Raw genomic sequence first — 16,509 nt, 5'->3', positions numbered from 1 at the left:
TGAGCCGAAGGCTGCATCGTCTCTGGACTGTTACACCAGTGCATAGTGGGAAGCAAAGGTGTGAATTGACGACCAGGTCGCCACTCGACAGATGTCCTGAATGGGGACATGGGCCAGGAAGGCGGCAGAAGAGGCTTGCGCTCTTGTAGAGTGAGCGGAGAGATGACCAGCCGGAACCTGAGCGAGCTCGTAGCATGTCTTGATACATGACGTCACCCAGGCCGAAATCTGCTGGGAAGAGACTGGCATGCCCTTCATGCGATCTGCAACCGCTACAAATAGCTGGGGCGAACACCGGAAGGGTTTCGTTCGCTCTATATAAAAAGCGAGGGCCCTACACATGTCGAGGCTATGAAGCTGCTGTTCCCGACGTGCGGCTTCGGGAAGAAAACCGGGAGGAAGATGTCCTGGTTTACATGGAAAGCCGACACCACCTTAGGGAGGAAGGCGGGGTGTGGCCGAAGCTGCACCTTGTCCTTATGGAAGATGATATATGGTGGGTCAGCCGTTAGGGCACAAAGCTCAGAAACTCGTCTCGCTGAAGTAATAGCGACGAGGAAAGCCATTTTCCAGGACAAATAGAGTAGGGAACACGTGGCCAAGGGCTCAAAGGGGGCTCCCATAAGCTTGGCTAAAACCAAGTTCAAATCCCAGGTAGGTGTAGGACGCTGTACCAGTGGGTACAATCGTTCTAGCCCCTTAAGGAAACGGGAAACCATCTGATTAGAGAAGATGGATCATTCCCCTATGCTGGGCCTAAAGGCGGAAATGGCCGCCAGGTGCACATTCAAGGAGGAGACCACAAGGCCTTGCTCCTTGAGCGACCAGAGGTAGTCCAAGATCTTGGGAACAGGCCCCAGGAGAGGGTTCAGATCCTTCTGATCGCACCAGTGTGCGAAATGCTTCCACTTGGCAAGTTAAGTCGACCGAGTGGAGTGCACCTGATGCACTGCAGCGGAACAGTCACGCTCTGCTCGGGTCAGCCACGCAGGAGCCAAGCCGTAAGGTGAAGGGACTGCAGGTCCGGGTGGCGAAGCCTGCCGAAGTCCTGTGTTATGAGGTCCGGCCATAACGGGAGGGGAATGGGATCCCACACTGAGGTCGAACAGCAGGGTGTACCAGTGCTGTCTCAGCCAAGCCGGAGCAATGAGAATGAGGCGGGCCCTGTCCCTCTGGAGCTTGAGTAGCACCCGGTGTATGAGGGGGAACGGAGGGAAGGCATACAGCAGGTGATCCGTCCACGGCAGGAGGAACGCGTCCGATAGGGAGCCCTGGGAGCGTCCCTGGTAAGAGCAGAACTGGTGGCATTTCCTGTTCTCTTTGGAGGCAAACAGGTCTATTTGGGGAAAGCCCCACCTCTGGAAAACTGTGTGGATAACATCGGGGCGAATCGACCACTCGTGGGAGAGGAATGACCTGCTGAGATGGTCCGCCAGCGTGTTCTGTACTCCCGGAAGAAATGATGCTACTAGATGTATGGAGTGGGCTATGCAGAAGTCCCACAGTCGCATCGCTTCCGAGCAAAGCAGGGAGGAACGTGCCCCGCTCTGGTTTTTGATGTAGAACATCGCTGTCGTGTTGTCTGTGAAGACGGACATGCAGCGACCTTGGAGGTGGAAGCGAAAGGTTTGACACGCCAAGCGAACCGCTCGCAGTTCCCTGATGTTGATGTGCAGGGTCAACTCGCGGGGTGATCAGAGGCCCTGGGTGTGTAGGTTGCCGAGGTGCACACCCCACCCCATGGCCGAGGCGTCCGTGGTCAGAGTGATGGAGGGGTGGAAGGGGCGGAACGGGACCCCGGCACACACTACCTCTGGGTCCAACCACCAGTTGAGTGATTCGAGGGCCGACTTTGGGATCGTGACCACCGTGTCTATAGAGTCCCTGTGCGGGCGGTAAACTGACGCTAACCAAGTTTGAAAGGTGCGAAGGCGGAGCTTCGCATATAGGGTCACAAAAGTGCACGCTGCCACGTGGCCTAGGAGGCTGAGGCAGGTGCGCACCGTTGTCGTCGGGAAGGACTGTAGGCTTCGGATGATGGAAGCCATGGACTGATGTCGGGGCAGAGAGAGGCAGGCCCTGGCCAGATTGGAGTCCAGGACTGTGCCGATGAACTCTATCCTCTGCGTCGGAGTCAGGGTAGACTTCTCGGTGTTGATCATAAGGCCTAGCTTTTGAAACAGCCCTATGATCACGGACATTTGTTGAGCTACGAGCTGCTGGGACGTCCCGTCGAGATACGGGTAGACATGTATCCGACGGCGGCGGAGGGTCACGGCGACCACCGCCATGCACTTGGTGAAGACCCTCGGTGCCGTGGAGAGGCCGAAGGGAAGCACCGTGAATTGGTAGTGCTGATGGTTGACGACAAATCGAAGGTAGCGTCGATGAGGAGGGTAAATGGTGATATGGAAGTATGCATCCTTCATATCGAGGGCGGCAAACCAGTCTCCCGGATCCAGGGAGGGAATAATGGTCCCCAGAGTCACCATGCAGAATTTGAGCTTCACGAGAAATCTGTTGAGCTCTCGGAGGTCTAGGATTGGACGCAGACCTCCCTTCGCCTTGGGGATCAGGAAGTAGCGGGAGTAAAAACCCCTGCCCCGCATGCCTTCCGGCACCTCCTCTATGGCACCCAAACTCAACAGAGTCTCGACCTCTTGCAAGAGGAATTGCTCGTGAGAGGGGTCCCTGAAGAGGGACGGGTAGGGTGGGTGGGAGGGAGGGGGCGAAACAAACTGAAGGCGGTAACCAGATTGCACCATGTGAAGCACCCAGCTGTCTGATGTTATCTGGGACCAAGCCGGTAGGAATTGGAAAAGACAGTTGGAAAATAACAGGGAAGGATCCAGTAAGGAAACTGGTGGGCCGTCCTCGGGCGTCCCATCAAATGTTCTGTTTAGGCCCTGAAGCAGGCTTCGAGGGCGGATGGGACTGGTTCCCCTGATTGCCAGACTGTCTGCGCTGATTCACTCTGCCCCGGCGCCTATTATCCGGCCGCGGCCTGGGCTGGCTGTATGGGTGGTATGGTTGTGGCCGGAAAGACCTCCTCTGGGTAACCGGGGTGTGCATGCCCAGGGAGCAGATTGTGACGCGACCGTCCTTAAGGGTCTGCAGTCTGGAGTCGGTCTTCTCGGAGAAGAGACCCTGGCCATCAAAGGGCAAGTCCTGAATGGTTTGTTGGACTTCCGGCGGGAGCGTCGAGGCCTGAAGCCACGAAATGCGCCTCATGGTTACCCCAGAGGCCAGGGTCCTGGCTCCCAAATCTGCTGAATCCAGAGACGCTTGGAGGGCCGATCGGGACCCTTTCTTACCCTCCTCCACCAAAGCCGTGAACTCAGGACGGGACTCCTGTGGCACAAGCTCGGAGAATTTTGACAGAGACACCAAGGTGTTAAAGGTGTATCTGCTTAGGAGAGCCAGTTGGTTGGCAACCCGTAACTGAAGGACACTGGCAGAGTAAACCTTGCGGCTCAAAAGGTCCATGCGCCGCACCTCCTTAGACTTAGGCGCCGGTGCTTGTTGGCCATGGCATTCACGGTCGTTAACCAATTGGACCACCAACTAGCATGGAGCAGGGTGAGTATAGAGGTACTCGTAGCCCTCGGGCAGTCGGAGTGATGGAAGCCGGTGACTGCCAAACGGTATCCGCATTCCGCTGGATAGTGCGGATAAACGGCAGGGCCACTCGAAGAGGCGCATCCGCCGAGATTATATTGACGACTGGGTCGTCATCTTCCGCCACCTCCTCAATTGGCAGGTTTATGTTCTGGGCCATCCGCCGCAACAAGTCCTGATGGGCCCGAAGGTCAATCGGAGGAGGTCCGGAGGTGGACGCGCCTGCCACTGCCTCATCCGGGGAGGAAGAGGATGACAGGCCGGGGACCAGAGTGTCCTGCGGAGGCTCAGCGAGCTGCTGTGTGGCCTCTTCGACAGGGGGAGGCTCGGCATCTACGGACGTTAGCAGCCCCTCATCCACAGCTGCAGGAGGAGGCCTGCTCACCGTGGCCTCAGGCGCTCGGTGGTCGGAGGGCCTGGAGCGCTGAGTGGCAAAGGGGGCTCCTTGCGCCTCATGGTACGCCCATGGAGTCCAGAAGGCCCATTGAGGAGGACCCTGGTCTTGGCCTTGGGGCTCGGTGCGCTGGTCAGCTGCACTGTCGGCCTGGGAGGAGATGGATGGCTGTCTCGAAGGCCAAGGCGGTGCCGAGAGACTATGCGACTGTGCCGCCGACGCCGCCGTTCTGTCCCTGGACGGTGCCGGGGAACGATGCCGCTCTTCACGGTGCCGGGAGTGAGACCGGGACCATCTACCGTGCCGGTGACGGGAGGTCGACCGGGATCTCGAATCCCGACGGTGGGAACGGCTGCGGGAGGACCGGTACCGGGAGCGGTACCGAGACCCGGATCGGTGCCGATAGCACTTGTCTGGAGAACGGGACCAGGATCGTCTCCGTGAGTACGACCGGTACCACGATGGAGAGCGGTACCGGGACTGCGAGCGGTGTCGAGATCTGGAGTGGCGTGAACGCGAACGTCTCTGGGACTGGGACCTGGAGTAACGTCTGTCCTGCCGGTCAGGGGAAGGAGGCCTCATTATAGCCGGCTTGCCCGCTGATTTAACAACCCGCACCGGCGGTGCCGGGGGTTGAGAATGCGTTGGCTCCCTCAACGCTATCAGCTCTCTCACCGTCGAAAAAGTCTCAGGCGTCGACGGGAGAGCGCGGTGTGCACCGGGGAGCAAGGAGGTACCGGACTCGACGGCCTTTGCGGTACCGGAGTCAACGGCACAGTGCCTGGTTGTTGCGGTTCCGGAACGTACTGGAACCGCTGGCGCGCTCCGCACTGAAGCTGACTGCGGGGCGGCCGGTGCTGGCGCCGGAGCGCTAAGTGCCGACTCCATTAGGAGCTGCTTCAAACGAAAGTCTCGCTCCTTTTTTGTCCTCGGCTTGAAGGACTTGCAAATGCGGCACTTATCGGGAAGGTGAGACTCTCCTAAGCACCGCAGGCAAAAATCGTGAGGGTCTCCAACCGGCATCGGCTTCTGGCAGGCCGAGCACGGCTTAAATCCCAGTGCCTTGGGCATGGGCCCGCACCGGGTCGGGGGAAAAAGAAGGGGCTAGCCCCCTAATTTCCCCGATTAATTAAATACTAACTACAACTAAACTAGTAAACTGACTTAACTATACTACTCGAACTATATACAACAACTATGTAGAGAAAACAAGTGAGAAGCTAGGGCTGTGGAGGTCAGCAGTGCTGCACTCCACTGTTCCAACGACCGTCACGGGCGGTAAGAAGGAACTGAGGAGCGGAAGGGTCGGCAGGGGTATATAACTAGCGCTATAGCGGCGCCACTCCAGGGGGCGCCCAGCCGACCCACCGAGTGTTGCTAGGGTAAAAATCTTCCGACGAGTGTGCACGCAGCGCGCGCACACCTAACTGGAATGCATATGAGCAATCACTCGAAGAAGAACTGGAAGCTACTCAAAGCAACAAGAGAAGTAAGAAACTCCCTTAAACGTAAAAGCTATTGTTTAAAGTAAACCACTATGATCATTGTTTATATTTCTTACCAAGTGCTATATATAGAATAATTTCAAGCCTTAGAAGGAAAAATATAGTCTGGCTTGTCATTAACCTCAAGTACACTCAAAAACTCATCTATCAGCTGAACTAAACATTTTTATTTTAAGGAATTTTCTTCTATTTTTAATTTTATTTTTACAGTTGTGGGATGAGTGGTGTTGGGGTAGTGCTGACGGCAGGTCTGCCGGGGCCCAAGATACCACAGCACAAGGTGCAGAGGAGGCAGTGATCATCCTGGTTCGGTGAAGCAGAAGCTGCTGGCCAGGACTGTAAGAAAGAGAATGAGCCCTTAGCTGTATGGGAGGCCAACCCACTGTTGAACAGTTCCTGCCCAGGGACAGCTCCCACATGCCTGGCTGTGGTGAGTGAGTGAGCAGAGCCGTGACAGCAGAGTTGCGGAAGTCTCCCTACACTGCCACAAGAGCCACTCAGCAATACTGTGGTCTCCCCTTGGCAGGGAACTCACCCTCATGCAAGTCATGACCAGGGGTCTCTGCGCTGCCTCACCAGGATTGCAGCCTTCCTCTGAAGCTTGAGCCTGCAGGGATTGAGTGTCACTGACGCTGAAGCAGTGCAATTAGCTCTCTCTAGAACCACTATCATGGACTTGCTCACTCTCTGCCCTGACAGGAGAGCTGCAGAGGGCTGCTAAGGCCAGTGACAAGCATCCATGAAGGCATGCCAACGTTAAAGATTATTTTTTCCATGTACTGACAGTTATTGATTAAAATAAAATCCTGCCAAGCCTAACTATAAAACTTGATCAGTTCTACCTGCCTTATTCACCAAGAGTTTCAGTTAAGCTATAGCAGTATTTAACAAGCTTTCTTCATGATGCACAACAAATTCATGCAAAATCTCAGTACATCAGAAGGTGCTAACAAATGAAATAGGAGTACACAAAAAGTTTAAATTAGGGCTCATTGATGTTAGTGCAGGACTACAACTATTTGAAAAAATAAATTTGCAGTTTACCTTAACATGTAACTCAGGATGAGAGTTCATAAAATCAAAAAGCTTTTGGTAATTCTGGTACTGCTGATCCCATTCTGAGCTCTCACTGTAGCGGAAATCATCCCCTAATGGAGCCAAGAGAACTTTAGTATGGAAAAGCTTTGACTTCTTTCTGTACTGATCTAAAATCATCCAAGCCCTTGGAAAAAGAAAATTATAAAATTTAGAATATAGAAAAGTAATCACTTGACAAGACGACAAATGTCTAAAATATATTCTATACCACACCCTACAACTAGCCTTGCAAAATTCCACTTGTCCTCTTACTTGTGATAATTAAAAAGGTAAGTTTTCTCCTCCCTAATAGCAACATATTAAATAGTGGGTAAATAAGTTTAGCACCTGAGCTAGTGAAAGTGTTCATAAATAACCATGATTGCCATTAAAATCTTTTCAGTATTGCTTTTTTTCTAATTAAAGTTACCTAGGTACATTTAATATAAGAAATACTGTCAATACTGCAGTTAGATTAGTTACATGCCAATAGTAGCCAAAGATTTTAGAGAAACTATAAATCTACAGATTTTTAAAACAACTTACCTACTTTTAATGCATGTTCTCAAAGAGGTTGCAGCATGTACACATCTAGAATGGTTTCCAAACCATTAATGCTTAAAAAATTTTGGGGGGGGGGGGGGTTAAATGTTATACGTGAAAGTTTCTATGAGTTACAAATATTTTTCCAATATATCCAAAATCAGTAAAAATTTTAATAAGTTGTTTATTTTTTTAGCTATATAAACTGCTTTTACTTAGAAAAAGTTTTCTGTTAGTGTTCTCATTAATAGGTAGTTTTAAATCATGAATGAATACACTGCAGTCATTGAGTTACGTGGTCTGCTGAGACTAATATAACCCACCTAGTATCATCAACATTTTCTTGTCTGCGGCCCATTTTATAGTTTGTCATTAGCCAGACTGAAAATGTTGAACTGCCTTGCCTGAACCAACACCTCTTGTGAGGTCAGACAGAGGTACTCCGAATCTAGGGTACGTATGGTCCTCCCCTCAGAGAAGCAGGTATCCTATCACTTACAAACTACAGCAACTGGCAGTATAGAAGAAGAGTAATTCCAAAAGAAGGTCATTTGTGGTTCAAATTTTACATGTGCACTCTGAGGCCAGACAACAGTTTGTCCATATCTGTGACCATCTGCCCAAAGCTACTTGTGTGATGTGGAAAAAAAATAGGTTAATAAGCGAGGGATTTTCCCTTAGCACCTCTTCTTTCCCGTCTTCCCTCTGCAATTTCTTTCTCAATCAGTTGCACAGATTGTCAATGGGTCTCTATAGCATAGGGAGGATGGAATACCCATACACTGAAGAATAATCAGGGCAAAACCCACCAAATCTTAGATCTGTTGGACACGAGAAATATCTGTTATGGAACCATACCTCACCCCACCTCTGAGGCCCCCGTCTCCATCCCTTCTGGCTCCCTGGCAGCACAGTACCAAATGTGCACTTCCATACATTCAAGTGTTGATTTCGGTTATATTTGCCTAAACTCTGAATTCTGTTTTTTCTAATCTTTTGATTTTATAAACACTCAATTTTTTTCAGCTTACATTACTGATATGTAATATCAGCATAACTATTTTAAACATTTTTCCCTCTTATGGGAATATTTAGTTTTGTTTTAAATTAATTGGATTAGATGTGGGAGTTACATGCAAAGATACACTGTATGCTCCCACTGCTCTCCCTCAGAGGGTATATATACACTGCAAAGAAAAACCCATGGCGCTGAATCTCAGAACCCAGGTCATTTGATTCAGGCTCACATGGCTAAAAGTAGCAGTGTAGACATATGGGCTTGGGCTCCAGCCTGAAGTGCAAGACCCTCCTCTCTCTCAGTTTCTGAGCCCGAACAGCTACCCTGTTGTTTTAGCCCCACAAGCCTGAGTCAATTGACCCAGGGTCTGAGACTCAGTGTCACTGGTCTTTTGTTGGAGTGTAGACAAACCCAGAGAGATCCTGATGTCATCCTGGTGCCTGACAGTACAGAATTTAGAAAAACAGGTATGATCAAACAGTCTGACAAGCAAATTGCTTGTACCTCTTCTTGGTACTCATAGAACGTAACTGACCCAAGAGTTGTAGACTTGTTTATCAGGAACTGCAGAATTCACACTAGCTCAGTGTATTAATTTTAATTTCTCTTACAGTTATCACTTTCATAAATTGTACTAGCAACTGTTTTGGGAATTGACACATATAGTGCATATGTAATAAAAATTATTTCTCCTATGACAATCGTCTTTTTTAAACACTAAATCAAGCAAGTTGTGATGTTAATAAGCATCGCCTTCAACAAGTACAAAAACACTTTCAAATTACTGAATTCCACAATACTTGCAGTACTGTACCTGTGCTGAACATTCCCAGTATGAATGGCCTCAGGAGGAACTCTCCAGGGACAACTTACTCTTCCTCCAGGAAGACGCTTAAAATCAAACTGGCAACAGATTTTAGGATCTGGACCACAAGTATGAGGAACATCATAGCTGTAGAAAGGCATCATGTGGCAAAGGATATCTGTACTGGATCCCAAATCTAAATGTGAACAGAATACATCTATAAAATAAAGCCATATTTCGTTGTCTAAACTAAGTTAACTGTCTGGGCCTCATCCAGGAGTGCTTTTAATATGCCAGCCTAAAATACAGTGCCATTTTGGAGATCTGGACCCTGACTCTGCATCATTTAAGTCACCAGGAGTTTTGCCATTGACTTGAATTAATGTAGGATCAAGTCTCTAATGATTAAGTTATCTTAAAGACAATATCTCAATGAATAATTAATTGTAATTGATTTTTCCTAAATTCTCTAACAGACAAAATCCATTCTTCTATATGTTTTTATAATTCAATTTTTCAGTGGTGCTTACCCAAAGGAATTCCCACTGATTAATTTGCATGGAGAAATCATTTATTTAGCTCAAATAAGACAGAGGTACATTTTTCCAACAGGTCAGATTCTCTTAAAATAAGAATTTAAAATTTTAGTGGGCATCTCAGGGTTTTCTCTTGAAGAGGTTCTAAGTAAAACAGCATCAGGAAATTACTATAAGAAGATACTAATAAAAGTAAATTAAGCAAGAATTACTATCATGATTTTCTTAAACTGTCAACATTTACAATCCTTTGATTAGATATTAAATACTAGGATTGTGTTTGGTAGTTGGGTATAATGTAAGTCAACTAGAAATTTTGACATCTGCAGAATCTGGATGCAATGTGAGCTTAGTCATAAGAAGCAACAGGTAGAGCAGATTGCTGACTGTAAAGCCCATCTATCTTTGTGTACCATCTATTTACGTCCTATGCTTTCAATATACCTGAAAACATCCAAACACAAGAACTCACCAGATGATTTTGCACCAGAGTTTGGAGCTTCCCACTCATTTCCACTTTAAATATATGAATAATTCAGTAGAGGACAGGAAGAGGGGTTTGGTCCTGCAGCTAAGAATAAAGGTTGCTGTGACATGAACTGCTATACTGTAGGAAGAGGGACACTGTAGAGGGTGAAGACAACGAGTGAAGAGTGAGGGGAAGCCAACCAACCAGCAGCCCGGTTGGGGCCTGGTTTTCAATATAACCCGACAAGAGAAACACACACTTATCCACTCAGAACTGACTCTAGTAAATCAAAACATCACCATGAATATGAGAAGTGGAGTTGTAGGAGTTCTACACTGAAACCCAAAAAGAAAAAAATGTCTGAAAGGAGTGTTAAATTATTTGAATTAAAATGTACAGCCTCAAGGTCCTTACCTTGCAGACACATATACATGTGCTTAAAGCAACACGAGACTACTGCCAAGCAAATGAACAGGACCATTCACTTCAATGGGCCTCCTTCCATATACCTCTTAAATGCTGCAAATTCTGCTTAGAACATCCTTCCCAAATCTATTTGCCAAACCACCTCCCTCACCTCATTCAAGCTCTCCTAAATATTCAGTTCTGCCATTTTGCCTATTAAAAGCAACGGAAAAGAAAAATTAAAATATGAAAAATTTCAAGATTTTGGGGGGGGGGGGTGAGGAGGAATAAAAATTGTAATTGTCACCCTTCTTTCAATTTTCCCCTTTATTACACTTTACACTTGCCAGACATGCTGAATTTAATTTGTAAACTTTTCAGGACAGGGACCATGTCTTCACTTGTTTTGAGACACATCTCTCTTTAAAAATCATCATTCAAAACACCCTAATTGAAGGAGCAAACCACAACGCAGTTGGCTCTCCCATGGCCCTTTACCCATCTATCAAATAAGCAACATCCGCTTGGCTGGGATTAAGATAATGGTATAAAAATCAGTGCTGATGAGAGTCATCTAAAGTAGGGACACATTACAGATTTAGATTTCTATTTATTATTGGAAGGCGATATAATGATATTACATACTAATGCTATGCTTTTAATACTTCTGCATTATTAGACTGTAAACTGATTGGGATTGAGTCATATTTCTCAGCATACTACTACATTGGGGTCCCAATCTTGATCAATAAACAAACACTAACACCCTAGATCCTCCGCCAACTTTTGGTAGTCAATTTATGCAAAATTAATACAAGCTTTAAAGTTAGCATGCAAGTAATTTTTAACAACATTTAATATTTCATAGGATTTTACCAAGAAATATGCTTAATAGATTATGTACTAGATTGTTAAGAGTTAGCTACTTTTTCTTGGTGAACTTGTTCAGTCTTAATTTCAGATTTGTTAAGATCTTACGACCTCTTATCCACTCAAATCTAATTTCCCACTCTCATTCATCTCTCTTCAGGACATCTAATATTAGGCAAAGGGTGATCAATTAATATTTTTAAGTCTGCAGGCGATCAGCTTTCTAGGTGAGCTGAAAAATGGGGGTGGGAATTGGCTTTTCAATTCTTTATGGATGTGAAAAAAGACCTGAAAGTTTTTTCAAAAAATTGTTTGATTTTTACCTTCAGGTTTTGGTTACATTTGAAAATTACTGGAGAGTTAAAGAAGTTACAACAACACAAGAGACTGAAAACTGAGCAGGTGAGAAGAGATTTTGATTTTTGCAGCAGGGATCTTCTTAGTACTTATTTAATTCCAGTGCCTGACAAAAAGATACGACACCTTCAATTGAAGTCCTGGTATTCACAATACATATACTCAGATATCCCCAAGAAATCCTTTGCAATTCTAGGGAAGAAAATATGCAACATTCCTGACATTTTTAAGATAAAACAGCAAAAATAAGACAAAAAAGAAAGCCAGAAAAGTGTTTTATCTATCAAACAAAAAAGGCCAAAACCATTTTAAAAAAATCATTTACAGGAAGAATTAAAGGTGACTTCAGTTCAGAAAGACTAGAATACTCTGATGTGAACCCAAACCCTAGGACAATAACCATATCATCGGTGTTTATTTCGACTACCATTTAGAAAAGCTATGTCAAGTTAGAAATTGAGCAGCATACATGAAAAATAAGTTTATTAACAAAAACTACTCCAGGATCAAGACTGTGGTTAACAACTTCACACCTCTGGCACAATGGAACTTTCAACAATAAGAGTAAAACTAGCTCATGCAGTAGACAGAACTTTCTCTGGAGCCAAGCCAAACCAAAACTGTGGAATAAACTCCCACAGGAACTAATGACCATTACAAACCTCACCAGCCTCCATTTTAAGTGAAAGGCACATGTTTTTTACGAGGTCTACTCTAAATCCAACAAATAGCAATGTTAATTATTTTTTTAAATTCTGAAACAAAAACATCCCATTACACACTTCTCTCCCTGGGGAAAGAATGAATGAACTAATACATGACAGATTTTAGTCATGCTGCTTAATGTACTACTGGAAAGCACTCACACTATGTAATGAGCATGGTGTAAAAATATATACAAAAACAGAATATACATTTCTAGCCAATATCCATCTGCTGACAGTTAATTAATATACTGGATACTTAACCTTTAAACCTGATCTATATCCTGCTTGTATTTTTGAATAGGGGTTGTTTGGCTAGAGCTGTTAATGAGACTAAAGTTTTTTTGTTTCGTTTTGTTTTTGTTATTAAAGCAGACCAGAATACTCACTTAACAATTCTGATGTACTAGATTAAATTTATCCTTTGCATTCTAACTCTACCACCCCAACTGTCAGAGAAGATTAATTACTCTGAAGAATCCTGCTTAGTAAAATTCTGTTTGAGAAGATTAATTATTCTGAAGTCTTGCTTGATAAAATTAAAAACAAATGGAAGAATCATATCCCCTTCTACACCTTCAAATCTCAGCAAAATACCTGAAAAATTTTGTTGAAATTTTTGTTGTAAGAAAAAAGTCTCTCTGCATCCTCGCTCTACTCTTCCCTCTTTTCCCTTTTTTTCCCCTTCCCCAACTGAAAAAAGTAAGAGAAAGCAAAATAAAGCAAAATTAATATTTTAAATTCAAAATTAAATGACGTTTGTCTCTTATTTTTGACAGAAAAGCTGAAAATTCTGAAAAAAATCACAATTTTGAACACAATGAAATGTGTTCCTTTCTTTAAAAATGTTTTTTGCACCAGTAAAATATTAAAATTTTGACCAGCCCTACTTTTAATTACTTAATACATTCTGCACTAAGTAATCTGTTTGCTGTAGAGGTTTTCACATCTGTTTATTCAATGCCTATTTCCAATTCTCAGGAGGTATGAAGCAACAAATGACAGAGTGATACCAAGAAAACAATACATACCCCAGTTCTGTCTCCAAAAAAATTCTAGCGTCTTCTGGGTTGCAAAATATTTTTTAATCGAGTAATGAATTCTCTGTATAACCATGTTGGAAAATCCTGAGCGTTTCAGAAGGTAAGTCATTGTTGGCGAATGCCCAAAGGGATCGATGGCCCAACCAGACTTCGGTTTTACTCCTGTTGAGTAGAAGAATGTGTCAGAAGTTTGTGTCTTTCTTACTTATTTCTCATTTCAAAGAGCACAACACCCATATTATTCAACCCATTGTTCAGAAAAGTGGTGAAAAGCACTTAGTTTAAGAACACAAGAACGGGCATATTGGGTGAGACCACAGGTCCATCTAGCCCAGTATCTTGTCTTTGAACAGTGGCCAATGCCAGGTGCTTCACGGGGAATGAACAGAACAGGTAATCATCAAGTGATTTATCCTCTGTTGCACATTCCCAGCTTCTGGCAAACAGAGACTGTGGACACTTTAGAGTATGGTTTTGCATCCCTGTCCATCCTGGCTAATAGCCACCGATGAACCTATCCTCCATGAACTTACTTATCTAGTTCTTTTTTGAACCCTGTTATAGTCTTGGACTTCACACATCCTCTGACAAACAGTTTAAGTAGATAAATGAAAGAAAGAAAAAAAAACAGTCTGTTTAAGACACTTTATCATTACAAAGTATAAATATAAACGAAGCATATACATATATAATTATAAAGTAGGCCAATCTCTTGTCCTTCATAAAAACCTGTACAGTAGAATCTATAGTATTTCTACTATTGCTGTCTCTTGCATTTTTGTTGTGTCACAATATTTCATATTTTACTTAAAACCCCACTAATCAATTAGAATTATATAAAAATCTCAGCTTTCATTGAAAAAAGTAGTAGTAAGCATCTGGCCCGTACTTCTAGAAAGAAAAGGTGGAAAATGTGAATGCCATAAGCTCAAAAACAAGATGGAAAATAAAAAGGACCCATGCTTATTATTTTGAAAATCTGATAATATTTTGGACCTGATTCATGAATTTTGAAAAGTTGGTAGTGACAATACTGGTGCTTCCTAATTCCTTCATTCCACGGGTTCACAGGTGCTATATTAAAGCAAATGTTATTCCTCATTTATTATGCTTAAGTAATATAAGTTTCTTCCACAGATCAAGACAGAAAAAATAATAGAATGGAAAATAGTTTAACTGCTCTTACTCTGGGAACCTATATTTGCAAACGATCACCACAAATACAGGTGCCAATCCTGCAATTTACAATGTATAGGCAGACCACTGCACCCACGCAGTGACACTGACTGCCACTTCAGAAATTGTGAATCAGGTCCAAAGTCACTTTTCAGAATTATGGCAGTCTTAACAGAGTAGATATGAACAATATTCCTGACATTTAGGCTTTCAGAGTCACAAACTCAGCAAAAATGTAACTATCTTTGCACAGATTTGTTTCTCTGAAAATAGTTTAGCTTGCAATGATGCCTACTTATAGTCAGTCATCAAAACATTGTATAACACTTGCTGACTTAGTTCTTTGTCAGTTTTTAAGTTTAAAACATCAAGTTGGGGAACAAAAATTACACATATATACCTAGAGTCTTCTCCAGCCACTGATGTCCTTCTATCAGCTGGTCAATTAAAGCAAAGTAATGAGAAGAAGCTTCATCAGGCATGACCCATCCTCCTGTTACTATTTCAAACTGGCCATCTTCTATTAATCTGGGAGAAAAATATTTAGTAAACTTGTGTCCAGAAGTGCAAATCTGATTTAACAAAATAATACATCTATAAAGTAAAAATCCATTAAATTTAGTGTTCACAGTAATAGCACTGAGCATGTAAAATCTGAACTACTATACCGTAAAAGGGAATATATTGTAGCGCTTATAGAATCCATTAATTGATTGCAATAGATGTTCACATGGAAATAGTGCCAAAATATCTAAATTTAACTATTTCACTGAAATCCATTTTAGCAGAAATATTAATGAGCTTATCCCACAATCTCAATCCCTTTCCCATAACCAACCTACCTAGGGGACAAAGCCACAAAATGCACTCCACACTGTCAAACCTTCAACTTCCCATTTCTTAACTTCCATTATACAATTATGCACTGTTAATGCAAAAATCTCACACATGCAAGTATTGAAAGTCTAGGTTGCTGTAAATTAAGCTGAATTTAACAGAACACCATAGGGGATGCTGTATTAATTGTTCTTTAATTTCAAGTGTAATTCAATAAAAGCTTCCATTTTAGAAAATTAATGAAACTTGTAAGATTACCTGTCTGCCACACAAACCAGTATTCTGTCACAGGATTTAGATCCAGTTTAATGCAGAGTACACAGGGACTTGCTTATAGCAGTCACTGCCACTCCCACTATAAAAAAGAGCCAAGGCTATAAGAGCTGCTCAGCACTAACAAAAATGGACACTAAAATCAACCCTAAACATCAAGTAAAACATATTTTGATGCTATTGTGACCAAACATTTCTATATTCACACCGTAAGCACTACTGTAATAATCTTTGTACAAAATATGCCTAGGGAGGTATCATTTGAAAACTAATAATTCACTGGTCAATAATATCTTGAAATGAATGTCACAACACTGAGTAAAGTTATGAAATCTCCCCATATGATGTTAAAGGCACACATTCAAACTCATGTAGCCCAATTAGGTAGAACTGGTCAAGTTAGCCTAACTAAGGGAATGTATGTTTAACACAATTTGCATACAAGCTGTAAACAGAGTCCTCAGACAACGAGAGAGTGAAAAAAGAAGAAACAAAATCAGCATTTCATCATACACAAGTGCAAAGAAACAGTATAACCCCTCTTCTCCACCAGACTCCATGTATCCTTGCTCTCAGCTGGAAAAAACTTTATCTAGGAGTCACTCTCATGAAAATACATTTCAAAGGGTGACTGAACTATAAAAGCGAGGGGACAAAAACACCCAGTTTCTCTTTCCCTGTCCATATCTCTTTTCACCCAAGACGACAAAAGAAACCACCACTGCACCTTGCGAGCAGATCCTGGTCTGAGAATTTGGTCAGCAATGCACTGAAAACCTGTGATAAGAACTTCAGCTTAAACCAAGTCTAGTTTGTTAAGTTTAGTACTAGGAAACATTTCTTCTTTATTTTTCTTGTAATCATTTCTGATCTTAATGA

General features: G+C 43.7%; 1 protein-coding gene across 2 annotated transcripts in view; it reads right to left on the bottom strand.

The window, feature by feature from the left end:
• MAN2A1 (mannosidase alpha class 2A member 1) overlaps positions 1 to 16,509 on the bottom strand; it is a 213,293-nt gene that overhangs the window by 129,627 nt on the left and 67,157 nt on the right. For both annotated transcript variants that reach the window (XM_045020807.1, XM_045020808.1), the window contains exons 5-8: positions 14,921 to 15,048; positions 13,333 to 13,506; positions 8,970 to 9,156; positions 6,562 to 6,739 (exon numbers count right to left, since the gene is read on the bottom strand). In XM_045020807.1, coding sequence (XP_044876742.1) covers positions 6,562 to 6,739; positions 8,970 to 9,156; positions 13,333 to 13,506; positions 14,921 to 15,048 — 667 coding nt within the window. The remainder of the gene's footprint in view (positions 1 to 6,561; positions 6,740 to 8,969; positions 9,157 to 13,332; positions 13,507 to 14,920; positions 15,049 to 16,509) is intronic.

This window comes from Mauremys mutica, chromosome 6 (assembly GCF_020497125.1).
Source record: "Mauremys mutica isolate MM-2020 ecotype Southern chromosome 6, ASM2049712v1, whole genome shotgun sequence".
In the NCBI taxonomy this organism is placed as follows: Eukaryota; Metazoa; Chordata; order Testudines; family Geoemydidae; genus Mauremys; species Mauremys mutica.
This window is presented reverse-complemented; position numbering and strand designations above follow the sequence as displayed.